This window comes from Dermacentor silvarum, chromosome 11 (assembly GCF_013339745.2).
Source record: "Dermacentor silvarum isolate Dsil-2018 chromosome 11, BIME_Dsil_1.4, whole genome shotgun sequence".
Lineage (NCBI taxonomy): Eukaryota > Metazoa > Arthropoda > Arachnida > Ixodida > Ixodidae > Dermacentor > Dermacentor silvarum.
Window position 1 is genome coordinate 51,081,807 of NC_051164.1, and position 14,628 is coordinate 51,096,434.

Genomic DNA, 14,628 nt, shown 5'->3' on the forward strand with positions numbered 1-14,628 from the left:
AAAATCTGCGCGTCAGCAGTAGGTTGAGACAACCTTCGCCTACGGCTAAGAATACCCTTGTTTCTTCCTCATAGATGGCCGAAATAAAACGATCCGAAGCGTTGACCGAGCGCGCGATTAAGTTACATATATAGCCACGTAGCGACACACACAGAACACCGTTCGTGAAATGCGATCCGAGCCAGAAACGCAGCATGCAATCACGTGACACCCGGTTCTAATAAAAACCGCGCAAACACAAATCAAGTGGAACTGCAACAATCCTTAGCTGCGAACTTGCGCGGCGTTTGTTTCAAACTGACAATAGAAAGAGCAGTGCTTCTTCTTGTCGGTGTTGATCCGTGCAATGACGGCCACCAGAGAACCGCACTTACCAGTGATGAAGTGAAGTCAGCAGACTGTTGGTGTCGGACGGCTCACATTTCTCTCGGCGCATTGCTATAAGCACCCATGCCTGTCACCGTTTCTCCTCTCTCAGGAAATGGAAAAAGCCGACCCGACAGGCTTTTCTCGTACGATTTAAGGCGCAGATATAGCCCGGCTCTGCCAGCGTGCCTGACAGCGACCGGCGTAGTCGGATGTGTTACAATGGCGCAGCCAGGATCACCGCAGCAACGCGACAATGAGCTGCTGCCGCAGCGCATGCGCGCAAGTGCGAGGTGAGCGAGCGTTTTTGCGTTTGGCTAAACACGCCAACTCAGCTCAATCTCTTCAAAGCACCCGAACTGTAGGCCAGCATGATGCACGCCAGCGAAGATAGCGCGTGATGCGCTCTGGTCCAGCAGCTCCGACGCGGAATTGTACGCGCACATGCGCGTCCAATTGGATGCGCACATGCGCATGCGCACTGTTCCCGCGCTGGCCAGGCAAGAACGCGCAGAGTGCTGCCAGGCCCGCGTTACGTCGGAATAGATCCGCGCCATGACGCATCCAACCGCGCAAGAACTACGCTGCGGTATGACAAGCATGATCAACGGACATGCACAGAATACTAAAAAAAAAAAAAGAAAAAAAAAACTGTCAGCCCTTCCACTGGGGTGGAGATGGAAGACCAGCGAAGCTGTACTATGATGTGAATTAGGTATTTCCAATTATGACTATTAGGATGTGATAGTTCAATTGGTTATTTGAACTATTAAAGAATGACAAATGTATATGATCCGGTGGTTTTCATTCATTTAGTGACCACAGGGACCATGACCTTATGATAGCTACGGTACACCGCCACAGGGTGTACGGCAAAGGTTGGCACGTTCTTCATAAACACGTGACCAACGCCGCGCGCGTTCGATTCGAACGCGGGCAAAACCCCGCCGCCGTCGACAACAGTTGTGCGCGTTGTTTATGTGACCGCACACAACCGCTGTCAAAACGCTGGCTACGTGACGGAACGGCTAAACGCCGTTGTCGACACTGTTAGGAGAGAGGCGGGAGAGAGCCTAGAGAGAGTCAGCGGCACAGGTGGCAGAGTCCGGCAGGGCTGCGCGCATGCGCCGCAGTGGGAGAGCGGGCATGCACACGCATGATGATAAGTGGTTCTTGAGGGAAAGGGAAAGGTTGGCGCTATCTTCTGCAGCCCTTGAGGGAGCACGGCTCAGCGCCAACGCATAGTCTAGGGTGCCTCGATGGCCTCCTCGCCCGCCGCTCCCCTTCCACTGGGAAGTCGCGTTTGCTCTCCGCCGTGCGTTCGCTCCCGTGAAAGCGCGCGTCCCTCGCCCTCGCGCGTTTTCACTCGCACATACAGCATACGGCTAATGAGAGTTTTTTTTTTCTATTGCCGTGCGCGACCATCCTAGAGTGAGTCCTTAACAGCTTCGCTGTAAAAGAACACCAGAGATACATGAAGCTAGGTAAATTGATGAATGAACTGAATTTTCTGGTAAGTCGCAGTTGTATTTGCAGCGCCGTCCATTAGGTCTTTGGATCGAAGTGGACTAGGTTTGGAGCAGCGCTGTAAATTCCGAGACGTCGCAGCGCGGTTAAATCCTATAGTGCGTTCCTTCCAAAATTTCACCATCGACTGGCGTGTGACGTTGCGGCTGATTCTGCTAATGTACTTGTACTGTTAGCTAGAAGGGCGCAAAGTTGGCGGGTGTTACCACAGCCGATGAGAGTGCCGGTATGCGAACACATGTTTGGCTTGATAGCCACTTGCCAAGTTCACTGTACTGCACGCTACGAGCTCCTATAGCAGCGACGGTGCCTCTTGCCAAGGTGTCTGTTATGGCAATAGTAAGCGGCAACCTTGTGCGAACATAGCGATACCAGAATTAAAATTGACGTGAAACTGCAAGTAGAATCGAGCTCAGCAGCGCAAGGCATTAGCCCCCGAGTGACCGCAGTGGGCATTAAAGTTGCTGCTGTGTGAGTGGAAAGCCAAAAAGCACAACCACCTATGCTCAATCACTGCGACATTTAAAGAAAAGTGAACATCACGAGCTTTCAATACCGACCACAACGTTCGATTTCTGATTGAACACGCACGCTTAGTACGCAGAGCGTTTATTTTTTTCGCAGAAGTTGGCCAGAAAGACCCGGAAAATCTTTGTCCAGACGGCTAGCTTGACTGAAGACTCACGTGACACCTATGTTGACGTCCCATCCAGTGGTTTTCCTTTCACCCGGTCCTCCACCGCTGCGCTCGGCAGATGAAAGGAAGAGGAAGCTTCGACGGATATTTTAACGACGGTTACGGTGCTGCTACATGGACAGCCGGTGAAAATAATGTCAGGAGTTGCATTTCACTGCTGCAACTGACCAAAACAAAGCAAATTTTCCAATTCCGAAAGCACTCTTTCAAATTCTCATTAATGTTGACCTCCGGGGCATGTAGAAAAATTATTTGTCTATTTATGGGGTTTTTAAAAGTGCAAAAGATTCTCTTCTTTACAATATTAGCCCAGACAAATACGTAAAAAACGTGTGAACGCAAAAACGCTATCGCAAGGAGCATGGCAGCCCCCGTTCCTCTCGCCTCAACATGAAGTCACAGTCAGACCTTCGAATTAATTTAGCTACTGGAAAAGTAAGCACTGCTGAATGATTTAGCTTCAAAAAAAAAAAAAAAACCCGCATAGCTTCAAAATCAGAAAACAACAAAGGTTTCCTCCTTGAAAGGTTCCTTCTCATGAGATTGTATCAGGGGCTTGAGCTTTCTGTTGGCATATAGCGACGTTTCGTCGTAATACAAACAGCCTGGTTAGAAGTTTACAACGACAGAACTTTAAGCAACTTAAACTCAGGGCATACAAAGCATGGCGTGCAAGAGACGGACGCGCAAAATGGGTAAAACAAAACAAAAAAGGACAACACAAACGCAGCTAGGCCTTTGTGCTGTCCTTATCGTTTTTGAGCCCGTGCTTTTCATTCCCGCTTTTCCGTAGCAAGTCTGAAGAATCACGACCTTCAAGAACAGGAGTTGTTTTTCACTGCAAACACGAAGTTATTACCTAGGAAACGTGTTAAGTCTCTTAAATGTTAACATAACTAGGACGGCAGGAAGAGATGTCTTCGTGGAACACCCTCGAGGAACACTTGAAGTACAGCAGCGTGGTAAATCACGGCTACAGTTGTCGTTGTCAAGCTTACACTTCTGGCCAGCTCAAGGTAAGTTGACATAGCGTGTGGTACAGCTATATAGCACAAAGCTTTATTTCCGCTTCTTTTGATAGAAGCCTTGAAAGAGATAAGCAGGTTTCATCATCATCAGCCAACTTTCATCATCATCAGCCAACACCGCAGGACGAAGACTATAATGCCAACGACATGCATTTAACTTTTTGAGGAAAACGCTGTTTTATGCATTGAAGCATAGAGTTAACTGGAACGCCGATGCATTTCGCCAGACACTTTCAAAATTCATATCTCGAGATCGAAACTGGATCAGTACTGAGAATTCCTTCCAAGTGGATACGCCATGTAAACTCAGCGGCTTGAATAAACCGTAGATTGAAAGATGTGCCGTAAAATAATAATTAAAAAGTTAATTAGGGTAATTATGTTAATTATTCAATTGGGCGTTTTGATTTCTCGTGGAAGTAATGGCCACCCCATCGAGTAGTTTAGATCAAGGATTATAATTGTGCTATCTGCCACAGGCAATTAAAAAAAATTGGTGCAGCTAAAATGAAACCCCCTGTATATGAAGGAGAAGAAATGAAGCCGAGTGGCATAATGTTTTTTAATCAGAAGATAACAAGCCAACAAACAATGACACGAAGGACAAAATAGGGGACATAATTTGTAGTTCTTGATTGAATTAAGGAAATACTAAATAAATGAAAATGCGAGAGTCTCTCTGGATGAAGGCCGTACCCCGGCGGAAACGTCGAAATTAAGTGTTTGTTTTTGCTTTTTTAAGTGCGCCTGTACTTCTTTAATTTAATAAACACCGGATCCGAAGAACTACCTCCTTCATAAATGTATACAGGGTGTTTCAGCGAACACTTTCAAAATTGTTTAAAGGTTACGTGTGGCAGATAGCACAATTCTAGTTGATGAGCTTGTGTACTCGAAGAGGCGGACATTAATTGCCCGACAAATTGAAATGAATAATCGACTAATCAACAAAAATTCACGAAATACGTTTTTAACTAATTACCTTATGGGACATATTGTAATTTACAAATTCCAGCCGTGGAGTTCGCAAGGCGGATCCACTTGGAATGAATTCTCAGGATGACGCCAGTTTCGAGATATTAATTACCGACCTTTGGGGAGAAATGCATTAGCGTTCCAGTTTTGTGCTTCAATGTATAAAACGATGCTTTGGTAAGAAAGTAACTGGAACGCCAGTGCATTTCTCCGCAAAGTTCGCGAATTAATATATCGAAACTGACGTCATCCTGAGAATTCGTTCCATGTGAATCCGCCTTGCGAACTCCACGGCTAGAATTTGTAAATTGGAATATGCCCCATAATGTAATTAGTTAAAAACGTAATGACTGAATTTTTGTCGCTTAGTCGATTATTCATAGCAATTCTTCTGCAATTAATGGCCACCTCTTCGAGTAGACCAGCTCATCAACTAGAACTGTGCTATCTGCCACAGGCAACCTTGAAAAAAAATTTTAGTGTTCGCTGAAACACCCTGCATATGTATACAGGGTGTCCCAACTATCATGGACCATAAATTAAAACAGGGCAATTGTGTTACTCGAAGAAAATCTAGTGCATATTGTTCTCAGTACAGTGGAGTAGCCGCCAGTATTTTTTGTTATTGAGATTTAATTAGGTAAACTTATTAATTATTTACCTCGAGAAGTACTGTCCTTTTCCGAGCGTCTTTAAGTTCGGAAAAGCACTTATATAGCCCGTATTGACCATCAGAACGCTGAATCGGGAGTTTTTCACGTTCTACAATTTTCTCATTTACAGTTTGATAATTATTGGAGTAATTCTCGAGTTCGATAATTCATTACAATTGCCTAATTAAACCCTAGTAGCAAAAGATTACTGGCGGCTACTCCACAGTACTGGAAACAACTATGCACTAGGTTTTCTTCGAATAACGCAATTGCTCTTTTTTAAAATCTTGGTGCATGATAGTTGGGACTCCGTTTATTTATATACAGGGTGTTTCAGCAAACATTTATAAAATTTGGGAAGGTTGCCTGTGGCAGATAGCACAATTCTAGTTCATGAGCTGGTCTAGTCGAAGAGGTGGAGATTACTTGCACAAAAACTTTAAATCGTCTGATGACACGCCAGATACTAGCCACTGATTTACGTACATCAAGCGTCGCGCAGAAATATCTACAGTTGTCTACACAGTTTTGTGAGGTAGCGTCTTATTCGGCGCTGTGCTCGTCGAGAAGCACGAAGATCTTCAGCATCCTCAGTGCGCGGTGCTTTTTGCTCCGCATGTCTTCGGATAGCGAAAAGGTGCTCATACTTTTCATCTTTAGCAGGAATATCAGATTTCCAGAATGTAGTACGCGATGTTTTTTTTGTTTTTTTCAGGCAATTGACTACTGTCGGGACAAGTCGGCTGTTTCCAGTTGTAGCTATAATACCTCGGCTGAAGGGATCTCTAATAGCATCCCAGTCTGTGCATGTTATTTTTACTTTTAGTGAAGGCATTTGTAAACCAGAAGCCGATATCAGAATCGGGTAGTGGTCACTGCCGCTTGTCTCGAATTCAGTGCACCAGTTAAACCTTTGAACAAAAGACCTTCACACAAAGAATAGATTAATGCGGCTGGTGAATGATGGCCCATTCAGGACCTTCACACAAAGGATAGACCAATGCAGCTGGTGACTGATGGCCCCTTCAGATAAGTAATGCCTTTTTAGCATTTTAGCATAGTTTCATAAACGTATATATCACGGAGTGAATATTTGTGTAATGCGAAATTTACGAATCCATGTGTCGTATAGCCTCAGTTTATTGCGTGTGAGCATTTTTTGATCATGATGTCAATAAAGATTTGTGAGCTTGTATAGCGTGACATGGTTCTGTCTATGTGCTTCTTTTTTCTTTTTATTTTTTTTTACTCATGCATGTGTAACTGTTCTCTATCGCCACAATGGAAGCGTGTTTCTGCTCTGAAAGTGCTTCGCACTCGAAGTAACATTTTTCATGTTATCGTGAGCGCACAATACAATTTCTTTGCAACCTAAAAAAATAAATGAATCACACTTTCTTTTTGTCATCGTTGAGAGTGTTTATATGTCTGGGATGTTTCACAAAGGACAAAAAATAAAGCCTTTTTGCTTGAAACTGCGACTGAACAAACTAGCGATAAGAAATTCATATTTCGCTTGCATACAGCTGCGATGATGCACAGCTGGCTCTGGTCCATCGATCGCCGTTTGACTAAGTACATGTCGGTGATCTCGCGTTAAATATTGCGTGCTTTGGTGAAGAGGCTGCGTTTTCCAGTTCTGTGGCGCCATCTAACATGCATTCGGCGACTGATGGTAGTTGCTTCCGAGCTTTGTGTGTACAACTTTGTGTCTTCTTGAGCCAGAGTTTTTTCCCCCTTTTTTTGGCGTTTAAACATGTGTCACGCAAGAGGCTGTAGACAGGGCAGTGCTCAGTAACCAGTGAAAGAACTATGTACAGCTTGGCGTATTTGGAACGTTTGCTGAGCGCTCACCTCGGAGGTACATATGGCACACCTGAGGGTACAGACCAGAGATTTCATAAACTAGCGCAAAAACAGTAGCTTGCTATCACAAGCAAAATTATTTTTCCTTGGTATCACGGTACGGTGTTTCCGCGTACCGAAAACTAATTCGGGGTTTATTTTCACCTTATAGTGTCGTTGTCATTCACTGCCTGTGTATAGCAATATTAGTGCGTGGATTTTCTTGTGTTCTTGTGGCGATTGGTGCATAATCCTGTCTAGAATCAAAATAAACGGCTGGTGTATATAGTGTTGTTTGTGTATGTATATTTCAGCCTCACTCCGTCCTCTTCCTATATCTGCGCTGTTCCCTTTTCACTCTGTATATCGCTACGATCATGACGCACGAGACATCTACCATCGCGCTCACGTTTAGTTATAACGAAGCAACTAGTCCTAGCCGAAGCACTTTCCGGACCCAGCTGATGGCGCTAACGTGTGACACGTTCGAGAATCAAGTGAAAGAAGTTATGCTAGTCAAGCATTAGAAGAGTCTATAGACGAGTTGCATGTACGAAAATACAAACCTCAATGGTTGGTACTGGTTTATAATTAACAACAGCGCAATCAACAAGGACGGACAAAAACGCAAAAAAGGTGGAGCACTGCACTGAATACGTCGCTCTTGCGTATTTGTAACTGTTTATTGCGCAGTTAATTATGCCCCCTTCTTGGTGATTCTTTTCCGAGCTACTTGGGGGCAAAAATAGGTGTGCTTTCTTTTCCCAGACAGTAATGCGTTCCAGAAGAAACGAGCTCTTTGGTACCGTATAGTAGGTCCATGATTGAGCTTTCACATCTTAGCTTGATTTAGTCTCGCACTACGTAAAGTTTCATCCTCCGTTCCCAACTTATGTCGATGGGGAATTCCGTCTGGTGCAATCCTACATAGACTGCTATGTCTATCATGTCATTTTCACAGATGCACCTCACGTTTTCACTGGGTTCTAATGAGACCGCACAAGACTAATATGATATATATATATATATATATATATATATATATATATATATATATATATATAAGTCTCAGCTTGAACTCGCAATGCTTTCTGGCAATAATTGTTGATAAGGACGGATAAGAGGCCTGACCGACGTCAATTCATTCGAATTGTTCTGCGAATAAACAGAGGCAGTGTTCACAGTGTAGTTCCTATGCTATGCCTTTCCGTAAAAACTCAATGGTGCGCCTTAAGGAATGGTGGAATGCTGGACTGTCAGGTAAATATTAATGCATTACAGAGCAAAGACGCACATGGTGTACACAGCGCCTTGGTGTAATTGGATGCTTTTCTTTGAGCATTGATACCGTGAGTGGTAATTGGAGATCGCTGGGAGAGGTCTTCGTCCTGCTGTGAATGTAAAAATAGGCAGGTGATTATGATGATGATGAACCTGAAGTTAACCTGCAGCAGGACACGAGGTACAACGAAGCGCCCTATGCGTTGTGCACCACGCCTGAAAGATTTTTAGTTGAAAGATGAAAACTAGAGTCAGTCCGAAATGTGATCAGTGTAGTTGCTGGCAGGAGTAATACTATGCAATTAGGATGGCACAAGCAATCCCACCGAGTGTTTTCCGTTCAATCGTACCGCGTATGCTCACAGAGGACTTCCTGTACAAAATTTTGGGTGTTTCAAGACAGACAGACGGACAGACAGAAACAAAGACAGACAGACAGACAGAAACAAAGACAGACAGAAACAAAGACAGACAGACAGCCAGAAACAAAGACAGACAGACAGCCAAAAACAAAGACAGCCAGAAACAAAGACAGCCAAAAACAAAGACAGCCAGAAACAAAGACAGCCAAAAACAAAGACAGCCAGACAGCCAAAAACAAAGACAGCCAGACAGCCAGAAACAAAGACAGACAGACAGCCAGAAACAAAGACAGCCAGACAGACAGACAGCCAGAAACAAAGACAGCCAGAAACAAAGACAGCCAGAAACAAAGACAGCCAGACAGACAGACAGCCAGAAACAAAGACAGCCAGCCAGCCAGACACAGACACACACACACACACACACACACACACACACACACACACACACACACATTTGTTATAGTGAGGCATAAATTAATTAAATAAGAGCCTCTGCCCGCACCATAAGAATATAGCAGGCAAGACAGACAGACAGACAGACAGACAGACAGTGAACTTTATTAAAGCTGCTGAGGAGCGCCGCCACCGTTCAGGGTGGCAGCGCGGCGGGCCAGTTGCTAAAAAATTGCGCCCCACACCATACTCCTATGGGTAATAAATTAGGTTACTGTATCGCCCCGTAATACCGACTGCTTCAGAAACATTCATGAATACACGCTATGTATGCGTTTGCACTGTTCTGCATTTTAGTAGTGACTTCAGTGCGTTTAGGGATTTTTTAGGCATGTGATGGAGCACCTACGTTTCTACAATATCAGAAGTAGACTAACCACGTTTTTCTTCGGCGCACCAGTGCACTGAAGGAAATTAAATTTATCTCAGGCTTTGTGGAAGGAAATCAATCCTTCCTTTTCCGATCACTCCAGAAGTTGATGGTGTAATCAGCGACCAAAAACACGCCACTCGGGAAATTCCTCCCCAATCGGCATCAGAATCAAATCCACAAAAGCTCTGACCATCTTATATGCACCTCTAACTTTCAGCATGAATAATGTCGGAAACATGTAAAAAGAATAAAGCGTTTCTTAGAAATAAGGTTTGTTGAGATTTGTATTTATTTCGCATGTTTTCTCCGCAGAAACACAAGCAATGATACAGCACCTGTAACGAATTGGAACATATGACAAACTGGCGTTACATAGAAGAACACTCTAAATCCTCCAAAGTCTCTTTCTCAGTTCCGAGGCCGACCTTCGGCTTCCTAAATGTTTTTACTGCGTTTATATTTTACGTTGGGACGTTACCCCCATCGCTCCACCTCGACCTCGTTATAAAGACTCCAAGACTGAAATGTCCAGATTGAGATTCACATCTAGAATAGACGTGAACTGCACATAATGTCCACAGCATACGCATGTTAGCCATCACATTAATCTCGAGCTGTGACACATTAACTGTATTCGTCTACAGGCGCCACTATCCGACAGTGCTAAGTTTAATGTTCACGTGCTACCCATTGTTATGAGAACAGCAGTGGCGACTTGGCTGCACTGAAACAGCACCAAGAAGAAACATACTGCAACAGGGAATTCAAATAACAAAAAAAAAAAAAAGCTGAAAATTAGAATCTGCAGTGAGCCGTTGCACGTGTATGAGCCAGAGGGCGAGCAGCATTAGGAAGTTCCAACTATCCTGCCAGTGCATAATACGTCTTCCTATTTCTATTGGAAATCGTTTGCAGCGTCGGTCTCAGCTGCTTGTGCTGGTTTTCTGATTGACACCTGTACCATTCAGCTCAACGCTGGTCTTCAGAGCTCTAGAACTGCCAGGATGCTCCATTACTTTCACGACGTGACTACCGCTAGGGGAGCCACATATTCGTGTCAGAGCCCCTACAACTGGTGTCGTTTCCGGTTGAAGAACGCTTCTTCTCGTTCACACTGGCAGCTGCAGATGCGTTGAATAATGTCCTACTGGTGTTTGCCGTCCAAGGCTGCCAGATATTTCCGATCCAGAAAGAGGGTGATAATTTTATGCCTGCGCAAAAGGTTGAAGAAAAAAAAATGCCCGTATGAAACAGAATGCGCGTTTATCACACAGAAACTATAATTTCTGTTTCCGACAGTTTTCCCTTGCGTAGCTCACGTCTCAGGACCGCTCATTCAATGGGAAAATAATGTTTTTCATCGCGGCTATACGTAACAGCGATGAAGGCATTTCGTGAGTGTTTGCAAGTATTCAAAAATTTCAACACGGATAACATAGTCCTTTCTGCTCGATTCTTATTCCAAAGTAGAATTCATAATTCGACATTCTTGCAAATTCGTTTCTTATTTAAATGTTCGAGACTGAGAACAACACTTCGGATGCTCGAAGGAGACAGACCGATTCAAGTGATGACTGTTCCGAATAATTTTCTGAAGGAGAGCCGTGGTTGTTGCGCAGAGCGCAGAGCCATCAGTTCTTGCGCGAACGTACGGGGCATATAACTTCTGCTGAATAATTTGCAGTCACTGAATAAATGTGTCTTATCAAACCTCACATGTGAATAATTAATTTCTCTTCTCAATTTAGGCAAAGCAACCTATTATTTGTCCAATATGGCTGCCTTTACACATACCCTTAAAAGAATGTGCGGTCCTGCAGTACTACACTTGTTTCTATCAGTGAGCGCCACGCTTTACGTGCGCCTACTGAAGTGCTGTTTTCTTACTGAAATTTTCATAAGGCACCAGATGATTGAAATCAGCTATTTTTCATTTACAAGCTCCTCAGTTGACCCAAAGTGTTGTTGACAATGACATTGCTTGCATGTATAAAATAAACGAATATATGAGCTGTTTTGTTAACCGTAGGATCCCAACGGAAACGTCGTACTTCGCGTTGTTTAGAGAGGAGAACTTATCACATATTTGATTTCTTATACGGAGGTCGTGTTTCTGAAGTTTCGTATTTGGTTCGGTAATTTCACTATTTCGATGACTCTACACTTCTTCACAACGGGACTGCAAAGCCTCGTTCGTAAAATCTTGCGGGACGGGTAAGGTAGTGAGTGATCAACGCTTACCTAAGCGGCAAGAGCAAGAGGATGATGACGGGGAAGACCATCTGCACGTAGGGCCAGGGCGCGAATCCAAAGAAGCACAGCACGGCGAGTTGCACTAGCTGGCAGAATGTGAACAGGTGTATCTTTCGCTGCGGGCAGCGCCGGATGTAGTGGTTTGGAGGGTACGCCGCCTGCTCGGTGAAAAGCAGCGTGAAGCGCTCGAACATTTGGTTGCCTGAAATAGACGAAAGCACCGGGTAAGAGTACAGTATTAGCTAATACGTCCCCGCATTGGTTCTGCTTGACCTCTTGGCATCTCGTCCATTTTTTTTCTAAGATCGTCCCTCATTTTATAAATAGGTTTGAACAGGTGCAGCTCTGTCGAGGGATGTCATTGATGCGGCATCTATGAAAAATTCTATCTGCTCTTTTGGCTTCAAGTCAGAGAAAAATGCGAATGCGCTGTACCTGGCAACTTTCATGGATGTCGGACATTTGCTTTCCTCAATGCGTGTGAATTTAGTTAGGATAACGGAGAGTTCCGATTATATTTATTGTTTGGATAATCTTCCAGCAAAGTAAATATGACCAATAAGGTGAGGTTCACGATAGAAATCCTGATGCAGGGCGAAGATATTAATTATGAAGCCAATAAATATAGTGAAGATAGTTACAGAATGATATTGTGGTTTTAGAGAAGCCTACCTGCGTAAATGTGGACACGGACTCCTCAAGTGAAAGTGGTACATTTGCAGGATTTTATTCTTCCGCGAGCTCCATGACAGAAAAAAGGGGGCCTCAGATTAAAGACAGAAAAATGTGTAAGAAGTTGTTAGAATGAATACAACACTGGGTACAGCTATACAGGGTTCCGAAAGCTAACCTATCAGTAATTTTAATAAAAAGGTTATGCGAGCTACGAAAATGCTGCTTACACAGTTGGTTTATGATCTTAGGTAGAGAACAAGAATCAATTTTTGCGAACAAGCAGAGTTGGCTAATACGCGATTAGCAACAACTTCTTTATTTACATTTTCAAATTTCGCGAATGCGTTTAATTCTTATGCCAGAGCTTTGAAGACAAGTGCATTCAAGGACAGGTGCATTCTGCTTGACACTTGAATCCTAAAGCATTTGGTTTCGGAGATGCTCGTAATCAAATTTGGCGCTCAATACGCTTATGTTACATTCAGAAGTGAGAGCTGGATAAAAAATATGAACACACCCAATATTCGTATAGGCCGCAAATTTTTTTAAGAAACATTCTTTAAACTTGAAAATTTCAGGAACTAAAGTATAAAGAGTACAACTATGATTCGCCAATAAAAAGCGATATCACAATTATGTAAGCTGCATCTAATAATGCAACTAATCATTATAATTATTAATACCCCTAATTTGTGACCAAGAATTTCGCGAAACCCTCAAAAACATTGTATCAATTTCACGTAAGTTGCATAATAATACATCACGTCTGTCGCATTTAAACGCTCTAACGGATGTAATTTACAGAACCATGATACACGTTATTGGGGCAGAGTTACGAATTTATAAACTTAGCCCTTCAATTTTTTGAAAACACTACCAATTTTCTGAAATTTCTCAGTTCCAGGCCATAAATAAAAAAAATCTCATTATAGTCACTATAACTTAGCGTTCCTCCTCAATTGGAATACATTTGATTTAAATTGGTCCATGCTGTTGTCCCATAAAGCCATTTCCGCCTTGTACGCGTACTTCAAAACAGAAGCCGCAGCTGACCCCGCGCTGAAGATTCCTCTTAGTCGATGTTAAATGTCACTCCCACTACGAGTGATAACAACCTAATGCTAATAATAATAAATGCTTGGTTATTACGCACCAAAACAAACCACGAGAAGATAACGAGGCACGCCGTAATGGGGGAACTATCGGAATAATTTCGACCACCCGGGGTTCTTTAATGTACACCCACTGCGCGATACACGGGCATTTGAGCACAAACCTATAAGGGACGTCACGGCCATGTAAAGGAAGAGCCCATCGAGGACCGCAGTCGGGATGTAGGAAAGCGGGTACGGGCAGAAGGAGCAGCGACAGTCCGATCAGCACGTGTGACAGGATGCCGGTGAGGCGCGTCTCTCGAGACCGCACCACGACCTTCGTGCACGTGACCCTGGTCGACTCGCTCCTCCAGGTCGGCCAGGCAGCGGGCGTGCAGAGGAGAGTGCGGCAGCACGCCGTGCATCCAGGGCAACCCGAACACGGAGAGCCCCGCGTTGAGCAGACCCACGACGAGCAAGTCCAGGTGGTAGGCGCTGCCCTTGTGTAGCTTGTTGCTCGGGTTGTTCACCATGGCGGCGGAGATGTTCTGGTCCATGAAGAACAGCAGGGATAGGGCGAAGCCGAGACCCATGGCGCCGAAGACTCCGGACACCGAAAGAGACTCGACTTTGGCCCGTTCGAAGTTGTAGCCGTCAGTGATCCGGAATTGTTCGGCTGGGTTTCGGAAAAAAAAAGAGTCGCAGTTTCGCTCCAAAGGCGAAGCATCAATTGCGATAGCATATTACTAGAGAGCTATACTGAGTTGGAAAGTAGTTTTATCGGCTGCATAAACTTGGACACATTCGCTTACTAACTGAATTAACAAGCATAGTGTCAGCGCGCACAAGCAAACATGAATATATCGCACTCGATGACCGCAGACAACCACTGTCAAACGCTGGCGTGAGGAAGCGCGGCGGCAGCAGCAGCGACGAAGATTCGTGCGGTCTATCGCTTCAACGGAAACTGAGCGGCGAAAGCACAGCGCATGCAAGATAAGAGCAGTGTGGAGATCGCTTGCAAGAGACGGTGCGCGCTTGAG

The 14,628-nt window shown here is 44.3% G+C and overlaps 1 protein-coding gene across 1 annotated transcript in view; it reads right to left on the reverse strand.

The window, feature by feature from the left end:
* Positions 1 to 10,210: 10,210 nt before the first annotated feature.
* LOC119434048 (solute carrier family 4 member 11-like) overlaps positions 10,211 to 14,628 on the reverse strand; it is a 344,870-nt gene continuing 340,452 nt past the window's right edge. The window contains 5 exon segments of the mRNA XM_049659416.1: positions 10,211 to 10,774; positions 11,805 to 12,018; positions 13,768 to 13,844; positions 13,846 to 13,922; positions 13,924 to 14,261. Coding sequence (XP_049515373.1) covers positions 10,708 to 10,774; positions 11,805 to 12,018; positions 13,768 to 13,844; positions 13,846 to 13,922; positions 13,924 to 14,261 — 773 coding nt within the window. The 3' untranslated portion in view covers positions 10,211 to 10,707.